Below are 22,086 nucleotides of genomic sequence, written 5' to 3'. Positions count from 1 at the left end.
GACACTCGGTATGGGGTCCCCCTGCCATAGCATTAATCTACCCCCCCAAGCTAGTCAGCCCAGGGCTGGAATTCCTCGGAAGTGGGGACCCCCAAAAATAAACATGGGGTACCCCTCCCGAGCAATAACCAGCACTGGGCTGATAGCCCGGTGCTATGCCCCGCACCCCTGGTGGCGGTGGGTGCGGGGTTCATTGTTAAAATTGTTCTTTACAGGTGGCCTACAGAGCCCAGCAAGCCTGCCCCAGCATGCTGGCACTTGGAGAACCACAAGTGCCAGCATGCCCGGACATAATGGGCCCGCTGGCACCTGTAGTCCGCCTGTAAAGAATAGTAATATTGTTCTTTACAGGTGGCCTACAGGTCCCAGCAAGCCTGCCCCAGCATGCTGGCACTTTGAGAACCACAAGTGCCAGCATGCCCGGACATAAATGGCCTGCTGGCACCTGTTGCCCACCTGTAAATAAAATATTAAAATAAAAACACCACACAGTCTTAAAAAATAAGTTTTATTGCACAGGGTCTTCACCTGAGGGCGGCGGCCTTTAAGCTCTTTTGCATGGCCGCCGCTTCCCCAGGGCTTCAGACGTCTTCACCTGGGGGGACGCCACCTCCCCAGGGCTTCCAGCGTCTTTCTCTGAAGTCTTCACCTGGGAGGCAGCGGCCTTAAAGCTCTTTTGCATGGCCGCTGCCTTCCCCAGGGCTTCCAGCGTCTTCACCTGGTGGGCGGCGGCTGCTAAGCTCTTTTTGCATAGCCGCCGCCCATCCAGGACTTCCGGCGTCTTCAACCTTCAGGAGCTCTTCTCCGCTCCTCCTCCGCCGTCGGACTGACAGTCGCTCCCTCGCGCTGACTTATATAAGTCAGCCAGAGGGGGCGGAGCGATGCCGCGCGAGCCGTGATTGGCTCGCGGCGGCCATCTTCAATTTAAAAAATGACGCTGAGGCGCCATTTTTTAAATGGGTTACCGCTCCGCTGCTCAAACTCTGCACCGCCGCCTGCACTCACGCCGCCCGCACCGCCACAACCACGCCGCCCGCACCCCTGCCGCCCGCACCACCGCACCCCCGCCGCCTGCACCCACGCCGACGCCCGCACCTACGCCGCACCCACAACAGTGATTGACAGCGGATCCAGTGACGGATCCGCTGGCCAATCACTGTGGCCTGACTGACAGGGGATGTGCTTTCATAGGTTGAAAGCACGTCCCTGTGTGAAAGCGGCACCACTAATGGTGCCGCTTTCCCCATGTATTTTCAATGGGCTTTAAATGCCCATTGCTAGGCCCCGCCCGCACCCGGCCCCCGCTCCCCATACCTTTCCCTATCTGACAGGGAGGCACCACGATCGGTGCCTCCCAAACACTTTACAATGGACTGGGACGATTAGGATATTATAAAGCAAATACTTATGACACAGAATATGTGTCATAAGTATCTTCTTTATATTATTTTAATCAGTAATGACAGGGGAGGCACTGCCTCCCCTACCTCCCCTGACTGCACGTCCCTGCCATCCATACCTGTGGTGCATTTCAGTTTTGCACAGTTTGCTGACCACCAGTATATACTATTTAGCAGTAAGGTACAGTAGGCCACTGCTCTACCTACCTCTGTGTCATCAAGTATACTATCCATCCATATCTGTGGTACATTTCAGTTTTGCACAGTTTGCTGACCACCAGTATATACTATATAGCAGTACGGTACAGTAGGCCACTGCTCTACCTACCTCTGTGTCATCAAGTATACTATCCATCCATACCTGTGGTGCATTTCAGTTGTGCGCAGTTTGCTGACCACCAGTAAATAATATATAGCAGTACGGTACAGTAGGCCACTGCTCTACCTACCTCTGTGTCGTCAAGTATACTATCCATCCATACCTGTGGTGCATTTCAGTTTTGCACAGTTTGCTGTCCACCAGTATATAATATATAGCAGTACGGTACAGTAGGCCACTGCTCTACCTACCTCTGTGTCGTCAAGTATACTATCCATCCATACTTGTGGTGCATTTCAGTTTTGCACAGTTTGCTGACCACCAGTATATACTATATAGCAGTACGGAACAGTAGGCCACTGCTCTACCTACCTCTGTGTCGGCAAGTATACTATCCATCCATACCTGTGGTGCATTTCAGTTTTGCACAGTTTGCTGACCATCAGTATATAATATATAGCTGTACGGTACAGTAGGCCACTGCTCTACCTACCTCTGTGTCGTCAAGTATACTATCCATCCATACCTGTGGTGCATTTCAGTTTTGCACAGTTTGCTGACCACCAGTATATACTATATAGCAGTACGGTACAGTAGGCCACTGCTCTACCTACCTCTGTGTCGTCAAGTATACTATCCATCCATCAGTAGCGTGCGGTGAGGTCAGTGGCTGGGGAGGCACAAGCAGCTACCATCCCCCCCCCCCCCCATAGAGGGGAAGAAAAAAAAAAAGCATAGCCCTCCCCCTTTATTCATAAAACCAGCACCAGGCAGAACCAGCCAGGGGGGCGGGGGGGTATTGCCATAGCAGGGGAGACACTCGGTATGGGGTCCCCCTGCCATAGCATTAATCTACCCCCCCAAGCTAGTCAGCCCAGGGCTGGAATTCCTCGGAAGTGGGGACCCCCAAAAATAAACATGGGGTACCCCTCCCGAGCAATAACCAGCACTGGGCTGATAGCCCGGTGCTATGCCCCGCACCCCTGGTGGCGGTGGGTGCGGGGTTCATTGTTAAAATTGTTCTTTACAGGTGGCCTACAGAGCCCAGCAAGCCTGCCCCAGCATGCTGGCACTTGGAGAACCACAAGTGCCAGCATGCCCGGACATAATGGGCCCGCTGGCACCTGTAGTCCGCCTGTAAAGAATAGTAATATTGTTCTTTACAGGTGGCCTACAGGTCCCAGCAAGCCTGCCCCAGCATGCTGGCACTTTGAGAACCACAAGTGCCAGCATGCCCGGACATAAATGGCCTGCTGGCACCTGTTGCCCACCTGTAAATAAAATATTAAAATAAAAACACCACACAGTCTTAAAAAATAAGTTTTATTGCACAGGGTCTTCACCTGAGGGCGGCGGCCTTTAAGCTCTTTTGCATGGCCGCCGCTTCCCCAGGGCTTCAGACGTCTTCACCTGGGGGGACGCCACCTCCCCAGGGCTTCCAGCGTCTTTCTCTGAAGTCTTCACCTGGGAGGCAGCGGCCTTAAAGCTCTTTTGCATGGCCGCTGCCTTCCCCAGGGCTTCCAGCGTCTTCACCTGGTGGGCGGCGGCTGCTAAGCTCTTTTTGCATAGCCGCCGCCCATCCAGGACTTCCGGCGTCTTCAACCTTCAGGAGCTCTTCTCCGCTCCTCCTCCGCCGTCGGACTGACAGTCGCTCCCTCGCGCTGACTTATATAAGTCAGCCAGAGGGGGCGGAGCGATGCCGCGCGAGCCGTGATTGGCTCGCGGCGGCCATCTTCAATTTAAAAAATGACGCTGAGGCGCCATTTTTTAAATGGGTTACCGCTCCGCTGCTCAAACTCTGCACCGCCGCCTGCACTCACGCCGCCCGCACCGCCACAACCACGCCGCCCGCACCCCTGCCGCCCGCACCACCGCACCCCCGCCGCCTGCACCCACGCCGACGCCCGCACCTACGCCGCACCCACAACAGTGATTGACAGCGGATCCAGTGACGGATCCGCTGGCCAATCACTGTGGCCTGACTGACAGGGGATGTGCTTTCATAGGTTGAAAGCACGTCCCTGTGTGAAAGCGGCACCACTAATGGTGCCGCTTTCCCCATGTATTTTCAATGGGCTTTAAATGCCCATTGCTAGGCCCCGCCCGCACCCGGCCCCCGCTCCCCATACCTTTCCCTATCTGACAGGGAGGCACCACGATCGGTGCCTCCCAAACACTTTACAATGGACTGGGACGATTAGGATATTATAAAGCAAATACTTATGACACAGAATATGTGTCATAAGTATCTTCTTTATATTATTTTAATCAGTAATGACAGGGGAGGCACTGCCTCCCCTACCTCCCCTGACTGCACGTCCCTGCCATCCATACCTGTGGTGCATTTCAGTTTTGCACAGTTTGCTGACCACCAGTATATACTATTTAGCAGTAAGGTACAGTAGGCCACTGCTCTACCTACCTCTGTGTCATCAAGTATACTATCCATCCATATCTGTGGTACATTTCAGTTTTGCACAGTTTGCTGACCACCAGTATATACTATATAGCAGTACGGTACAGTAGGCCACTGCTCTACCTACCTCTGTGTCATCAAGTATACTATCCATCCATACCTGTGGTGCATTTCAGTTGTGCGCAGTATATATAGTAGTAGGCCATTGCTATTGATATATTACTGGCATATAATTCCACACATTAAAAAATGGAGAACAAAAATGTGGAGGGTAAAATAGGGAAAGATCAAGATCTACTTCCACCTCGTGCTGAAGCTGCTGCCACTAGTCATGGCCGAGACGATGAAATGCCATCAACGTCGTCTGCCAAGGCCGATGCCCAATGTCATAGTAGAGAGCATGTAAAATCCAAAAAAATAAAGCTCAGTAAAATGACCCCAAAATCTTAATCAAAATCGGAGAAGCGTAAACTTGCCAATGTGCCATTTACGACACGGAGTGGCAAGGAAAGGCTGAGGGCCTGGCCTATGTTCAAGGCTAGTGGTTCAGCTTCACATGAGGATGGAAGCACTCATCCTCCTGCTAGAAAACTTAAAAGAGTTAAGATGGCAAAAGCACAGCAAAGAACTGTGCGTTCTTCTAAATCACAAATCCCCAAGGAGAGTCCAATTGTGTCGGTTGCGATGCCTGCACCTCTTTTTTCTTTAATTTTTCTTTGCATCATGTGCTGTTTGGGGACTATTTTTGGAAGTGCCATCCTGTCTGACACTGCAGTGCCACTCATAGATGGGCCAGGTGTTTGTGTCGGCCACTTGGGTCGCTTAGCTTATTCACACAGCTACCTCATTGCACCTCTTTTTTTCTTTGCATCATGTGCTGTTTGGGGACTATTTTTTTGAAGTGCCATCCTGTCTGACACTGCAGTGCCACTCCTAGATGGGCCAGGTGTTTGTGTCGGCCACTTGGGTCGCTTAGCTTAGTCACACAGCTTCCATCTTGCACCTCTTTTTTTCTTTGCATCATGAGCTGTTTGGGGACTATTTTTTTAATCTGCCATCCTGTCTGACACTGCAGTGCCACTCCTAGATGGGCCAGGTGTTTGTGTCGGCCACTTGGGTCGCTTAGCTTAGCCATCCAGCGACCTTGGTGCACCTCATTTTTTCTTTGCATCATGTGCTGTTTGGGGACTATTTTTTAAATCTGCCATTCTGTCTGACACTGCAGTGCCACTCCTAGATGGGCCAGGTGTTTGTGTCGGCCACTTGGGTCGCTTAGCTTAGTCACACAGCGACCTTGGTGCACCTCTTTTTTTCTTTGCATCATGTGCTGTTTCGGGACTATTTTTTAAATCTGCCATCCTGTCTGACACTGCAGTGCCACTCCTAGATGGGCCAGGTGTTTGTGTCGGCCACTTGGGTCGCTTAGCTTAGCCATCCAGCGACCTTGGTGCACCTCTTTTTTTCTTTGCATCATGTGCTGTTTGGGGACTATTTTTTAAATCTGCCATCCTGTCTGACACTGCAGTGCCACTCCTAGATGGGCCAGGTGTTTGTGTCGGCCACTTGGGTCACTTAGTTTAGTCACACAGCTACCTCATTGCGCCTCTTTTTTTCTTTGCATCATGTGCTGTTTGGGGACTATTTTTTTGAAGTGCCATCCTGTCTGACACTGCAGTGCCACTCCTAGATGGACCAGGTGTTTGTGTCGGCCACTTGGGTCGTTTAGCTTAGTCATCCAGCGACCTCGGTGCAAATTTTAGGACTAAAAATAATATTGTGAGGTGTGATGTGTTCAGAATAGACTGAAAATGAGTGGAAATTATGGTTATTGAGGTTAGTAATACTATGGGATTAAAATTACCCACAAATTCTATGATTTATGCTGTTTTTGAGGGTTTGTTGTAAAAAAACACCCGAATCCAAAACACACCCGAATCCAACAAAACATTTTCAGGGAGATTTTGCCAAAACGCGTCCGAATCCAAAACACGGCCTCGGAACCGAATCCAAAACCAAAACACAAAACCCGAACAATTTCCGGTGCATATCACTACTTTGCAGCATGGTCTTGTTCTGCACAAAACTTTTTTTGCATAGCAGGGCTGCACAAGAGATTGCAGCCTTGCTATGCAAAAAAACACTCCCCCATAGACGGTGTCTAGTTGATTGCACGGGTTGCAAAAAGTTGCAGTGTGTTATCAACTCGGAATGACCCCCTAAAACTTTTGCACAGTAATTGAATAAATATTCATTTTTTTTTTTACTGTTTTAATGTTTGTGTCATGCATTAAAATGTTGGTATTTTGTATCATGCATTTTAGGACTTCAAGTGTCAAGAAGAAGATTTTCACAATGGAAGAAAAAAACAATATGGAAGATCGAATAACACCTCCAAAAAGTATGCAGCTTTGTAACATGCTATGCTTTTTTCTTGGCATATAGTATAAAGCTGTCTAACAAACTATTTAGAATGGTTTGTGAGCATATTACATTATCTTATTGTAGCAAAACATTTCTGTTCTTACTTTTATTTTGTTTTTGTTCCACAGAAATGTTCTGTGATTCTGTAATTCTTGTATTTCCTTTTAAATTACAAAACACAATGCTTTATACTATAGTATTGAAAGGCATATTTTAGGGTTGTCCAATTTACAACCAGGGCCAGATTAACAGTGGGGCAGATAGAGCTACAAGCCTCCACATAAAATAGGCCCATTACCATGATAGGTGATGACCAGCCACCCAGCTGGCTACATGGTCAGCCCTAAATCATAGCTATTAAAATTGTATTTCTATTCCACCCATAAAATTATGCAATTCTTTTATTATGTATTTAGGGAAACATTGGCGCTGATAGTGTTGGGGATGTACACAGCCACATGGTACTGGCCACACCAACACAGCACTGACCACACCCACACAGCACTAGTCACACCCACATGACACTGAGCAGTCCCACACATCACTGGTTACACCCACACAGCACAGGCCACACTCACACAATACTAATCACTGCCATATGACACTGGTCACATCTACACTGCACTGGTCAGTGGTCACACCTCATCTGCTTCTCATAATAGGTCCTTGATTATTTTCAGCCCCATACCCATGTGGCCCTTAATCTGGCTCTGTTGACAAGCCTTAGATTACAAATCATCCTCCTAGGCTTCAATGTGTGATATAATTTAACTAGCATAATGTTCACAGTTATATAGAGTATAGATGAGTGCAGAGCCGGCCATAGGCATAGGCAAACTAGGCAATTGCCTAGGGCATTTGATATGCCTAGGGGCATCATCAGCTTCTGCTGATTAAAATGATATGCGACATGCCTATATTCTGTATGTAGCATTTCATATGCAGATACAGCCACAGTCTCACACAGTATATTGGCATGCTGCATATCAGTTTAATCAGCAGAAGCTGCTTGTGCATCCTAGCCACATAGCAATGCAAATAAGATGCATTTTCATTAAAAAAAGTGCCCGACGTTAGCATTGATGCAAGATTTGTGAGGACACATCTGTATCCAAGCTGAGGCAGAGGTCACAGTGTTAGTGGAAGTTTGAGTGCTGTGTGCATGTGAGAGGGTTGGTTGTGCAGTAGGGTTCAGAATATGTGTAAGGAGCATTATGTGTGTCATGTAAAAATGCATTAATAATGTGCAACATATGTGTAAAGGGCCACTATGTGTGTCATTAAGTGTATAAGGGCATTAATAATGTGCGGCATATGTGTAACAGGGTACTAATGTATGTGTGTCATTATGTGTATAGGGGCACTAATAATGTGCAGCAAATGTGTAGGGGGCACTATGTGTGTCATTATGTGTATAAGGGCATTAATAATGTGGGACATTATGTGTAAAAGGGCATTAATAAAGGTTGTCATAATGTGTAAGGTGCATTATGTTTATAAGGGCATTAATGTGTCTCATATGTGTAAGGGGCATTACTGTGTGGAATTGTGTATAAATGCATGACTAATGTGTGGAATTATGTGTATAAGGTGCTCTACTATGTGGCGTTGCAAATAGAAAGGGCACTACTGTGTGGTCTAATGTGAATAAAGAGCAATAAGGTATGGTGTAATGTGAATAAGGAGCAATTCAGTGTGATGTAATGTGAATAAGGGGCTCTACTGTGAGGAGTAACGTTTATAAGGTAAAGTGATACTACTGTGGGATGTAATATGAATTATGGACACTATCGCAAGATAAAATGTGAATAAAGTTGCAGTACTGTGTGGCGTAATTGGAATTGGGGTTACTATTGTGTGGCCATGCCCCTTCCCAGCAAGATGGGCTGTGTGTCAAATGTGTGAACTGTTCCTATTTAAAATATAGGGGGTACAAGGACTGCTATGGGTGAGAGGTAATGGTGCTGGGAATGATGTGCAAGGTCAGAGGCAGAACCAGCGGTGGTGCTAGGGGGCACCAGCCAAAATCTTGCCTAGGGCATCATATTGGGTAGGGCCGGCTCTGGATGAGTGCCCTTATTATAAGTACCATAAAGGAAAAAAATATTTACTATAGGAATGACCAAATAAAACAGGGCAGTTTTGTTATAATAATACATGATACAATGATACTATGATACATGGTACAATTGCTCTTACTGGTCAATACTAAAAGCATAATGATACATGATACTCTGCTTTTTGTATATTAACCAGCAAGAGCAATTGCACCATTTACATCATAAACAAAGAAAACACATAATTAAATTACTGTTTCTATGTGGTGAGCAGAAGCCATAGTTAAGCCCAACTTCATATTCATATGTAACATTGTTTTTTGGGTTAACTGGAGAAATTTTATTTTTGCAACAATTCTTAATACCATAGTCCTTACATAAATAACAGAGCGCATACTCAGGTAAATGCAAAATCACTGTCTGAGCCCTACATTTTCTGACCATACACAAAATATGTTCGCTGCTGCCTTTTGATTTGCGTACCTTTGCCCTTTTCCAAACTATCCACCCACTACTGAGTCAGGAAAATTCCTAATACAAAATGATTGGAGGAAATAGATAATGTGGTCCACTTAAAATATTATTTGTCCAAAACTTCTTATCACAAGTATCAGAGGATTCAAATAATACATAAGTACATATGGTGATAACTGATGCTAAACCTTTTCTGTCTATGACTATCAGACATGTGAATTTGCCAGGTCTAGTAGCCAACAAATTCCCAGGTCTCAGCTCCGGGACCCAGAACTTACTCCCGGATTGTGTCCTTTCACACATGCAGAAATCCTGGGTTGATGTGCGTTCATGCGCATAAACCTGGGATTTAGCTGCATGTCCGAAAGGGGTATAATGCACACCAAAACTTGCAAGGAAATATTCTGCTTATGTTGCATACCACGTGCCCCAGTTTAAGGCATACTTGCCTACTTTTGAAAAAAGTAGTTTCAGGGAGATTCTAGATCAGTGGTTCTCAAACTCGGTCCTCAGGACCTCACAGGGTTCACGTTTTCCATGTCACCCAGCAGCTGCATTGTGTATCACCAACTGTCACATTTTAAAAATCTACAGGTGACCTGCAAAACATGGACCATGTGGGGTCCTGAGGACCGAGTTTGAGAACCTGTGTTCTAGATGACCTGATAACGTGGCGCACTTCATCACTGAGGGGGTCCATGCTCCGTCTAAAGGGCGTGTCTAGCTCCGTCTATGGACATGGCTATTGCCATTCACGGTTGTATCCTGCAGCATGATGCCAAAAGGAGGTTTCCAAAAGGGTGGCATGGAAAAAAACGCAAAACTACATTAGCCTACACACACGGCTCAGTGCCAGCCTATGCACGCACACACTCACCCAGGGGTCAGTACAAGCCTGCACCCACATACACAAAGGGGTCGGTGCCAGGGTACCCCCCCCCCCACAGGGATCAATGCCAGCCTACACTTACACACAGGGATCAGTGCCAGCCTACACCTACACACATGAAAAGGGGTTGGTGACAGCACACACACATGGGGGTTAGTGCCAGTGTACACACACACACATGGGGGTTGGTGCCAGTGTACACACACATGGGAGTTGGTGCCAGTGTACACACACATGGGGATCGGTGCCAGCATACACACACTCATGGGGTTCGGTGCCAGTGTACACACAAATGGCGGTTGGTGCCAGTGTACACACACATGGGGGTTGGTGTCAGCGTACACACACATACACATGGGGATCGGTGCCAGTGAACACACACACATGGGGGTCGGTGCCAGTGTACACACACACATGGGGGTCAGTGCCAGTGTACACTAGAGATGAGCGCCTGAAATTTTTCGGGTTTCGTGTTTTGGTTTTGGGTTCGGTTCCGCGGCCGTGTTTTGGGTTCGACCGCGTTTTGGCAAAACCTCACCGAATTTTTTTTGTCGGATTCGGGTGTGTTTTGGATTCAGGTGTTTTTTTTTAAAAACACTAAAAAACAGCTTAAATCATAGAATTTGGGGGTCATTTTGATCCCATATTATTATTAACCTCAAAAACCATAATTTCCACTCATTTTCAGTCTATTCTGAATACCTCACACCTCACAATATTATTTTTAGTCCTAAAATTTGCACCAAGGTCGCTGGATGACTAAGCTAAGCGACACTAGTGGCCGACACAAACACCTGGCCCATCTAGGAGTGGCACTGCAGTGTCACGCAGGATGTCCCTTCCAAAAAACCCTCCCCAATCAGCACATGACGCAAAGAAAAAAAGAGGCGCAATGAGGTAGCTGACTGTGTGAGTAAGATAAGCGACCCTAGTGGCCGACACAAACACCGGGCCCATTTAGGAGTGGCACTGCAGTGTCACGCAGGATGTCCCTTCCAAAAAACCCTCCCCAATCAGCACATGACGCAAAGAAAAAAAGAGGCGCAATGAGGTAGCTGACTGTGTGAGTAAGATAAGCGACCCTAGTGGCCGACACAAACACCGGGCCCATTTAGGAGTGGCACTGCAGTGTCACGCAGGATGTCCCTTCCAAAAAACCCTCCCCAATCAGCACATGACGCAAAGAAAAAAAGAGGCGCAATGAGGTAGCTGACTGTGTGAGTAAGATTAGCGACCCTAGTGGCCGACACAAACACCGGGCCCATTTAGGAGTGGCACTGCAGTGTCACGCAGGATGTCCCTTCCAAAAAACCCTCCCCAATCAGCACATGACGCAAAGAAAAAAAGAGGCGCAATGAGGTAGCTGACTGTGTGAGTAAGATTAGCGACCCTAGTGGCCGACACAAACACCGGGCCCATTTAGGAGTGGCACTGCAGTGTCACGCAGGATGTCCCTTCCAAAAAACCCTCCCCAATCAGCACATGACGCAAAGAAAAAAAGAGGCGCAATGAGGTAGCTGACTGTGTGAGTAAGATTAGCGACCCTAGTGGCCGACACAAACACCGGGCCCATTTAGGAGTGGCACTGCAGTGTCACGCAGGATGTCCCTTCCAAAAAACCCTCCCCAATCAGCACATGACGCAAAGAAAAAAAGAGGCGCAATGAGGTAGCTGACTGTGTGAGTAAGATTAGCGACCCTAGTGGCCGACACAAACACCGGGCCCATTTAGGAGTGGCACTGCAGTGTCACGCAGGATGTCCCTTCCAAAAAACCCTCCCCAATCAGCACATGACGCAAAGAAAAAAAGAGGCGCAATGAGGTAGCTGACTGTGTGAGTAAGATTAGCGACCCTAGTGGCCGACACAAACACCGGGCCCATTTAGGAGTGGCACTGCAGTGTCACGCAGGATGTCCCTTCCAAAAAACCCTCCCCAATCAGCACATGACGCAAAGAAAAAAAGAGGCGCAATGAGGTAGCTGACTGTGTGAGTGTTAGGGTCTCCTGCCCTGTGCTGCCACGTCGTCATGGCAACCGGGAGACAAGTGCTAGCGGAGTAACCTGAGCGCAGCTGATACTCCGGTTCGGGTCTTTTGCTGTGCAGTGGTTATAGGCTCTGTGCATGGCAGGGGATCCGGTGCTGGTTTTTGTGCTCAAAGTCTGTGAGGTCTGAGTGGGGCGTGGACAGCACCTGCTTTATAAGGCCTCTTTTCAGGGTAAGCAGATGCTGCTGAATCTTTGTTGGTTAGTCAGTTTCTGAAAGTTAGCCAGTACTGTGTAGCTTTGTATTTGTTTGTTGCTTACTGCAAATAGGCCTGGGGATTTGGTATTACACTCTGCCAATCCAGACCTAGCAGTAAGACTGGAGTCAGTCGTTTAGCTTGCTGGGGTTCTGTTACTACTCTGTGAACTTAGCAAGTTTGCGGCTGTATTCTAAGACTTGCATGTCTAATCCTGTCTCACTGTGCTAGGTGTCAGGGGTCAGTTTAGTGGCAGTAAACCGAACCTGTGCACTGCAAGTGAGAATTAGGATTGTGGAGAATCTCCTTGTGTCTATCATTCCATCTCTGACCAAGGAGTTTACTGCCACACCCGTTGGTAACCCTTTAGGGTTTTGCTGTTGCCCTTAGCAACAGCATTTCGGGTTTTCTATGTATTAAAACACAACATCTTGCTTTTCACATCTGAGCAGTTCTAATACAAGGGAGATACCCAGTTCCTTAGCCTCTGGGCTTCTCTGTTCACGTTGTGTGTATTTTGTTACCCTACCACCTTCTGTGTACGTTATGTCATATTCCCTAGTCTGTCTGTGAGTCCATTTGTTTTGCATAACAGTTCAAACACCAGTACATTCCTGCAGGCACTGGAGTGCATAACAGTCCTGACACCAGTACTTTCCTGCAGGCACTGGTGTGCATAACATATTCAGCAGCCCAATACTCCTGTTGAAATTTTGTGGGAATATGGAGCATACCCCTCAAAATACGTTGCAACAGGTGGTTGATCAGGTGCAGGTCCTGACTCAAAAATGTAATGATTTGTCCGTTAAAATGCACACCTCCCAGGCTGCTGGCGGAGCTCCCGCAGCAGCAGCACCTGCAGGGGTTAAGGAGCCGAAAGTAAATCTCCCGGATCGTTTTTCTGGAGATCGCTCGCAGTTCTTTTGTTTCAAGGAGAGCTGCAAGCTATACTTCCGGCTTAGGCCTCAGTCTTCTGGGTCGGAGATTCAGCTGGTGGGCATAGTGATTTCCTTGCTACAAGGAGACCCACAGGTCTGGGCATATGGGTTGCAGCCTGACTGTCCGTCGCTTAAAAGTGTTGATGCTTTTTTTACGGCACTGGGCATGTTGTATGATGACCCTGACAAGACGGCCTCAGCCGAGGCTCAGATTTCGATCCTTAAGCAAGGGCGAAGGCCAGTTGAGGTTTACTGTACGGAGTTTCGGAGGTTGGCCCATGATACCCAGTGGAATGACCCAGCCCTGAGACACCAGTACCGAAGAGGTCTTTCTAACCAGATAAAGGACCAACTGGTACAACATCCCTTGCCTGATAGCTTGGATCAGCTCATGCAGTTATCCATCCGGGTGGATAGACGGCTGAGAGAGCGTAGGCTTGAAAGGGAGACTGAGATTTCCTTCCTTCCCAAGGGAACCTCAGACTCTGAGGAATTTTCCGAGGAGCCTATGCAGATTGGGGCTACCCGCCTCTCCTCGCGTGAGAAGATGCGGAGGAGACAGCAGGGGTTGTGTTTGTACTGTGGGAATAAAGGTCATGTGGTAGTATCATGCCCAGAAAAGCCGGAAAACTTCAGGGCCTGAGGGTGATGGGAAATATCCTGTCAGGCCAGAAGTCAGAATTTCCCAAGAAGACTTTTATCATTCCGGTGACTTTGAAGATCCTCGGTCAAACTGTCAAGACTGAGGCCTTTGTGGACAGTGGGGCCGACGGGGTTTTTATGGACCGCCAATTCGCCCTGAAACACTCTGTTCCCTTAGTACCCTTGGCATCGGAAATTGAGATTTGTGGGTTAAACGGGGAACCATTATCCCAAGGTAAAATTACCTCTTGCACTAGCCAGATTTCTTTGTTTATTGGAGCCACACACTGAAAAATTGTCCTTTTATGTGACTGTCTGTACTTTTGCCCCATTGGTGTTGGGGTTACCCTGGTTAAGGGCCCACAATCCTCAATTTGACTGGGTCTCTGGGGAGATTCTTAGTTGGAGTACTGATTGTTTCAGGAGTTGCTTGAGCCTTCCAGTCAGGTTCTCGCAGCTAAGTTTGCCAGGATTGCCAGGGTGTTATGCAGATTTTGCGGACGTGTTCTCCAAAAAAGTTGCAGAGGTACTACCTCCCCATCGCTCCTATGACTGTGCCATTGATTTGTTGCCAAATGCTAAGCTTCCCAAGAGCAGGTTGTACTCCCTGTCACGTCCTGAGACTCAGGCTATGGCAGAGTACATTCAGGAGAACTTGGCTAAGGGATTTATCAGACCTTCACAGTCTCCAGTTGGGTCGGGGTTCTTCTTCGTGGGTAAAAAGGACGGTTCGTTGCGACCCTGCATTGACTTCAGGGAATTGAACCGTATCACGATTAAAAACTCATACCCACTGCCTCTCATTTCGGTCTTGTTTGACCAGCTTCGTACTGCCACCATTTTTTCTAAGATTGACCTACGCGGTGCGTACAATCTAATCCGAATAAGAGAGGGGGATGAATGGAAGACTGCCTTTAATACCCACTCGGGGCATTATGAATATTTGGTGATGCCTTTTGGGCTCTGTAATGCCCCGGCAGTCTTCCAGGATTTCATGAATGATGTGCTCAGGGAATATTTGGATAGATTCTTAGTTGTATACTTAGATGACATCCTAATCTTCTCCCATTCCCTGGAGGAACATCGGAAGCATGTACGCTTAGTCCTCCAGAAACTCAGAGACCACCGGCTTGGGGCGAAGCTGGAGAAGTGCGAATTTGAAGTTCAGCAAATCGCATTTCTAGGATATATTATCTCCCCAGAAGGTTTCCAAATGGAGGGTTCCAAGGTACAGGCAGTCCTGGATTGGGTGCAGCCCACTAGTTTGAAGGCGCTTCAGCGTTTCCTGGGCTTTGCGAATTTTTATAGACGATTTATCGCTGGATTTTCGTCTATAGTGGCGCCCTTGGTGGCACTCACTAAGAAAGGGGCGGATGTTGCTCACTGGTCTTGTGAGGCTAAAGCGGCTTTTGCCCGTCTCAAAAGGGCATTTGTTTCGGCCAAGGTGCTGCGACACCCAGATCCAGAGCGTCCTTTTGTGGTGGAGGTGGATGCCTCTGAGATGGGTATTGGGGCAGTGCTTTCTCAGATGGGAGTGTCAGATAATCGCCTTCATCCCTGTGCTTACTTTTCCCGTAAATTTTCGCCTGCCGAGATGAATTATGACGTGGGTAACCGGGAATTGTTGGCTATTAAGGATGCACTCGAGGAGTGGAGACACTGGCTTGAGGGGGCTAAGTTTGTGGTCTCAATTCTCACTGACCATAAGAATCTGGCATATTTAGAGTCAGCGAAGCGTCTCAATGCCAGGCAGGCACGATGGGCTTTGTTTTTTGCTCGCTTTAATTTTTTGATAACATATCGCCCTGGGTCAAAAAACATCAAGGCTGATGCGCTCTCGCGGAGTTTTGCTCCAATCCAGGAGACCACCGAGGAGCCGTTGCCCATTGTTTCCCCATCATGTATTAAAGTGGGCATTACCCAGGACCTCTTATCATTAGTCCTTAGAGCACAGGAGCAGGCTCCTCCAGACCTTCCGGTAGGTCTTTTGTTTGTGCCTCCTAGGTTAAGACAGCGAGTGTTCCTGGAATTCCATGCCAAGAAGTCTGCAGGTCACCCGGGTATTGCCAGAACTCGGGAGTTGCTATCTAGGGCGGTGTGGTGGCCCTCGGTGGCTAAGGATGTGGATCAGTGGGTTCGGGCATGTGACATCTGTGCCCGAAATAAGACTCCTAGAGGGGTTCCTGTTGGCCCACTACATCCACTCTCTATCCCATCTAAGCCATGGACCCACATTTCAATGGATTTTGTGGTGGACTTGCCCAAATCCTCGGGGATGACAGCCATCTGGGTTGTCGTTGACAGGTTTTCGAAGATGGCGCACTTCGTTCCACTGGTTGGGCTGCCATCGGCCAGACGCCTGTCTGAATTATTTATGCTGCATGTTGTGCGTCTCCACGGGTTGCCACTTGATGTGGTCTCTGACCGCGGATCCCAGTTTGTGGCCAAATTCTGGAGGGCATTTTGTTCCGATCTCCAGATTTCTGTCAGCTTGTCGTCGGGCTACCATCCGCAGTCTAATGGGCAGACTGAAAGGGTGAACCAGTCCTTGGAGCAGTTCCTTAGGTGTTATGTCTCCAAGTGTCAGACTGACTGGGTTGCTCATCTGTCCATGGCGGAGTTTGCCTATAACAACGCGGCTCACTCTGCTACAGGGATCTCTCCCTTCCTTTGTGTGTATGGGCATCATCCTAAGGCCAATTCTTTTGACCCCCTGGACTCCACGCCTGGTGGTTCCTCTGTGGTTTCGGTCCTTAGAGGTATTTGGCGGAAAGTGAAGAAAGCCCTTGTGTCTGTGTCATTAGTGACCAAAAGGGTTTTTGATAAGCGGAAAAGACCCTGCAGCTTCAAATTAGGAGACTTCGTCTGGTTGTCTACCAAGAATTTGAAGTTGAGACAGCCATCTCATAAGTTAGGCCCCCGGTTCATCGGCCCTTATAAGATCACCAGGGTTATCAATCCGGTGGCATTTCAGTTAGATCTGCCCCGTTCTTTGGGTATCAATAAAACATTTCATTGTTCCCTTTTAAAACGGGCGATTAGTAATCCTTCTTCCAGTGGAAGACCTTCCCCTCTTCTGATACGTGGCCAGAGGGAGTTTGTTGTTGAAAGGATTCTTGACTCCAAGGTGGTTCGGGGTCGGCTGTCATTTTTGGTGCACTGGAAGGGGTATGGCCCGGAGGAGCGGTCGTGGGTGCGCAGTTGTGATCTTCATGCCCCCAGACTGATACGCTCTTTCTTCTCGCAGTTCCCCGATAAACCCGGTGGTAGGGGTTCTTTGACCCCTCGTCAGAGGGGGGGTACTGTTAGGGTCTCCTGCCCTGTGCTGCCACGTCGTCATGGCAACCGGGAGACAAGTGCTAGCGGAGTAACCTGAGCGCAGCTGATACTCCGGTTCGGGTCTTTTGCTGTGCAGTGGTTATAGGCTCTGTGCATGGCAGGGGATCCGGTGCTGGTTTTTGTGCTCAAAGTCTGTGAGGTCTGAGTGGGGCGTGGACAGCACCTGCTTTATAAGGCCTCTTTTCAGGGTAAGCAGATGCTGCTGAATCTTTGTTGGTTAGTCAGTTTCTGAAAGTTAGCCAGTACTGTGTAGCTTTGTATTTGTTTGTTGCTTACTGCAAATAGGCCTGGGGATTTGGTATTACACTCTGCCAATCCAGACCTAGCAGTAAGACTGGAGTCAGTCGTTTAGCTTGCTGGGGTTCTGTTACTACTCTGTGAACTTAGCAAGTTTGCGGCTGTATTCTAAGACTTGCCTGTCTAATCCTGTCTCACTGTGCTAGGTGTCAGGGGTCAGTTTAGTGGCAGTAAACCGAACCTGTGCACTGCAAGTGAGAATTAGGATTGTGGAGAATCTCCTTGTGTCTATCATTCCATCTCTGACCAAGGAGTTTACTGCCACACCCGTTGGTAACCCTTTAGGGTTTTGCTGTTGCCCTTAGCAACAGCATTTCGGGTTTTCTATGTATTAAAACACAACATCTTGCTTTTCACATCTGAGCAGTTCTAATACAAGGGAGATACCCAGTTCCTTAGCCTCTGGGCTTCTCTGTTCACGTTGTGTGTATTTTGTTACCCTACCACCTTCTGTGTACGTTATGTCATATTCCCTAGTCTGTCTGTGAGTCCATTTGTTTTGCATAACAGTTCAAACACCAGTACATTCCTGCAGGCACTGGAGTGCATAACAGTCCTGACACCAGTACTTTCCTGCAGGCACTGGTGTGCATAACAGTGAGTAAGATTAGCGACCCTAGTGGCCGACACAAACACCGGGCCCATTTAGGAGTGGCACTGCAGTGTCACGCAGGATGTCCCTTCCAAAAAACCCTCCCCAATCAGCACATGACGCAAAGAAAAAAAGAGGCGCAATGAGGTAGCTGACTGTGTGAGTAAGATTAGCGACCCTAGTGGCCGACACAAACACCGGGCCCATTTAGGAGTGGCACTGCAGTGTCACGCAGGATGTCCCTTCCAAAAAACCCTCCCCAATCAGCACATGACGCAAAGAAAAAAAGAGGCGCAATGAGGTAGCTGACTGTGTGAGTAAGATTAGCGACCCTAGTGGCCGACACAAACACCGGGCCCATTTAGGAGTGGCACTGCAGTGTCACGCAGGATGTCCCTTCCAAAAAACCCTCCCCAATCAGCACATGACGCAAAGAAAAAAAGAGGCACAATGAGGTAGCTGACTGTGTGAGTAAGATTAGCGACCCTAGTGGCCGACACAAACACCGGGCCCATTTAGGAGTGGCACTGCAGTGTCACGCAGGATGTCCCTTCCAAAAAACCCTCCCCAATCAGCACATGACGCAAAGAAAAAAAGAGGCGCAATGAGGTAGCTGACTGTGTGAGTAAGATTAGCGACCCTAGTGGCCGACACAAACACCGGGCCCATTTAGGAGTGGCACTGCAGTGTCACGCAGGATGTCCCTTCCAAAAAACCCTCCCCAATCAGCACATGACGCAAAGAAAAAAAGAGGCGCAATGAGGTAGCTGACTGTGTGAGTAAGATTAGCGACCCTAGTGGCCGACACAAACACCGGGCCCATTTAGGAGTGGCACTGCAGTGTCACGCAGGATGTCCCTTCCAAAAAACCCTCCCCAATCAGCACATGACGCAAAGAAAAAAAGAGGCGCAATGAGGTAGCTGACTGTGTGAGTAAGATTAGCGACCCTAGTGGCCGTCACAAACACCGGGCCCATTTAAGAGTGGCACTGCAGTGTCACGCAGGATGTCCCTTCCAAAAAACCCTCCCCAATCAGCACATGACGCAAAGAAAAAAAGAGGCGCAATGAGGTAGCTGACTGTGTGAGTAAGATTAGCGACCCTAGTGGCCGACACAAACACCGGGCCCATTTAGGAGTGGCACTGCAGTGTCACGCAGGATGTCCCTTCCAAAAAACCCTCCCCAAACAGCACATGACGCAAAGAAAAATAAAAGAAAAAAGAGGTGCAAGATGGAATTGTCCTTGGGCCCTCCCACCCACCCTTATGTTGTATAAACAAAACAGGACATGCACACTTTAACCAACCCATCATTTCAGTGACAGGGTCTGCCACACGACTGTGACTGATATGACGGGTTGGTTTGGACCCCCCCCAAAAAAGAAGCAATTAATCTCTCCTTGCACAAACTGGCTCTACAGAGGCAAGATGTCCACCTCATCATCACCCTCCGATATATCACCGTGTACATCCCCCTCCTCACAGATTATCAATTCGTCCCCACTGGAATCCACCATGTCAGCTCCCTGTGTACTTTGTGGAGGCAATTGCTGCTGGTCAATGTCTCCGCGGAGGAATTGATTATAATTCATTTTAATGAACATCATCTTCTCCACATTTTCTGGATGTAACCTCGTACGCCGATTGCTGACAAGGTGAGCGGCGGCACTAAACACTCTTTCGGAGTACACACTTGTGGGAGGGCAACTTAGGTAGAATAAAGCCAGTTTGTGCAATGGCCTCCAAATTGCCTCTTTTTCCTGCCAGTATAAGTATGGACTGTGTGACGTGCCTACTTGGATGCGGTCACTCATATAATCCTCCACCATTCTTTCAATGGTGAGAGAATCATATGCAGTGACAGTAGACGACATGTCCGTAATCGTTGTCAGGTCCTTCAGTCCGGACCAGATGTCAGCATCAGCAGTCGCTCCAGACTGCCCTGCATCACCGCCAGCGGGTGGGCTCGGAATTCTGAGCCTTTTCCTCGCACCCCCAGTTGCGGGAGAATGTGAAGGAGGAGATGTTGACAGGTCGCGTTCCGCTTGACTTGACAATTTTCTCACCAGCAGGTCTTTCAACCCCAGCAGACTTGTGTCTGCCGGAAAGAGAGATCCAAGGTAGGCTTTAAATCTAGGATCGAGCACGGTGGCCAAAATGTAGTGCTCTGATTTCAACAGATTGACCACCCGTGAATCCTTGTTAAGCGAATTAAGGGCTCCATCCACAAGTCCCACATGCCTAGCGGAATCGCTCCGTGTTAGCTCCTCCTTCAATGTCTCCAGCTTCTTCTGCAAAAGCCTGATGAGGGGAATTACCTGACTCAGGCTGGCAGTGTCTGAACTGACTTCACGTGTGGCAAGTTCAAAGGGCATCAGAACCTTGCACAACGTTGAAATCATTCTCCACTGCGCTTGAGACAGGTGCATTCCACCTCCTATATCGTGCTCAATTGTATAGGCTTGAATGGCCTTTTGCTGCTCCTCCAACCTCTGAAGCATATAGAGGGTTGAATTCCACCTCGTTACCACTTCTTGCTTCAGATGATGGCAGGGCAGGTTCAGTAGTTTTTGGTGGTGCTCCAGTCTTCTGTACGTGGTGCCTGTACGCCGAAAGTGTCCCGCAATTTTTCTGGCCACCGACAGCATCTCTTGCACGCCCCTGTCGTTTTTTAAATAATTCTGCACCACCAAATTCAAGGTATGTGCAAAACATGGGACGTGCTGGAATTTGCCCATATTTAATGCACACACAATATTGCTGGCGTTGTCCGATGCCACAAATCCACAGGAGAGTCCAATTGGGGTAAGCCATTCCGCGATGATCTTCCTCAGTTGCCGTAAGAGGTTTTCAGCTGTGTGCGTATTCTGGAAACCGGTGATACAAAGCGTAGCCTGCCTAGGAAAGAGTTGGCGTTTGCGAGATGCTGCTACTGGTGCCGCCGCTGCTGTTCTTGTGGCGGGAGTCCATACATCTACCCAGTGGGCTGTCACAGTCATATAGTCCTGACCCTGCCCTGCTCCCCTTGTCCACATGTCCGTGGTTAAGTGGACATTGGGTACAACTGCATTTTTTAGGACACTGGTGAGTCTTTTTCTGACGTCCGTGTACATTCTCGGTATCGCCTGCCTAGAGAAGTGGAACCTAGATGGTATTTGGTAACGGGGGCACACTGCCTCAATAAATTGTCTAGTTCCCTGTGAACTAACGGCGGATACCGGACGCACGTCTAACACCAACATAGTTGTCAAGGCCTCAGTTATCCGCTTTGCAGCAGGATGACTGCTGTGATATTTCATCTTCCTCGCAAAGGACTGTTGAACAGTCAATTGCTTACTGGAAGTAGTACAAGTGGGCTTACGACTTCCCCTCTGGGATGACCATCGACTCCCAGCAGCAACAACAGCAGCGCCAGCAGCAGTAGGCGTTACACGCAAGGATGCATCGGAGGAATCCCAGGCAGGAGAGGACTCGTCAGAATTGCCAGTGACATTGCCTGCAGGACTATTGGCATTCCTGGGGAAGGAGGAAATTGACACTGAGGGAGTTGGTGGGGTGGTTTGCGTGAGCTTGGTTACAAGAGGAAGGGATTTACTGGTCAGTGGACTGCTTCCGCTGTCACCCAAAGTTTTTGAACTTGTCACTGACTTATTATGAATGCGCTGCAGGTGACGTATAAGGGAGGATGTTCCGAGGTGGTTAACGTCCTTACCCCTACTTATTACAGCTTGACAAAGGGAACACACGGCTTGACACCTGTTGTCCGCATTTCTGTTGAAATAGTTCCACACCGAAGAGCTGATTTTTTTGGTATTTTCACCAGGCATGTCAACGGCCATATTCCTCCCACGGACAACAGGTGTCTCCCCGGGTGCCTGACTTAAACAAACCACCTCACCATCAGAATCCTCCTGGTCAATTTCCTCCCCAGCGCCAGCAACACCCATATCCTCCTGATCCTGGTGTACTTCAACACTGACATCTTCAATCTGACTATCAGGAACTGGACTGCGGGTGCTCCTTCCAGCACTTGCAGGGGACGTGCAAATGGTGGAAGGCGCA

The 22,086-nt window shown here is 48.6% G+C and overlaps 1 protein-coding gene across 1 annotated transcript in view; it reads left to right on the top strand.

The window, feature by feature from the left end:
* The window catches only part of LOC134929627 (uncharacterized), a 147,263-nt gene that overhangs the window by 6,753 nt on the left and 118,424 nt on the right, over nucleotides 1-22,086 (top strand). The window contains exon 3 of the mRNA XM_063925211.1: nucleotides 6,457-6,533. Coding sequence (XP_063781281.1) covers nucleotides 6,457-6,533 — 77 coding nt within the window. The remainder of the gene's footprint in view (nucleotides 1-6,456; nucleotides 6,534-22,086) is intronic.

The sequence above is a fragment of the Pseudophryne corroboree genome, chromosome 5 (genome assembly GCF_028390025.1).
Source record: "Pseudophryne corroboree isolate aPseCor3 chromosome 5, aPseCor3.hap2, whole genome shotgun sequence".
In the NCBI taxonomy this organism is placed as follows: Eukaryota; Metazoa; Chordata; class Amphibia; order Anura; family Myobatrachidae; genus Pseudophryne; species Pseudophryne corroboree.
Note: the sequence above shows the minus strand (reverse complement) of the source record. Positions and strands in the feature narration are given on the sequence as shown.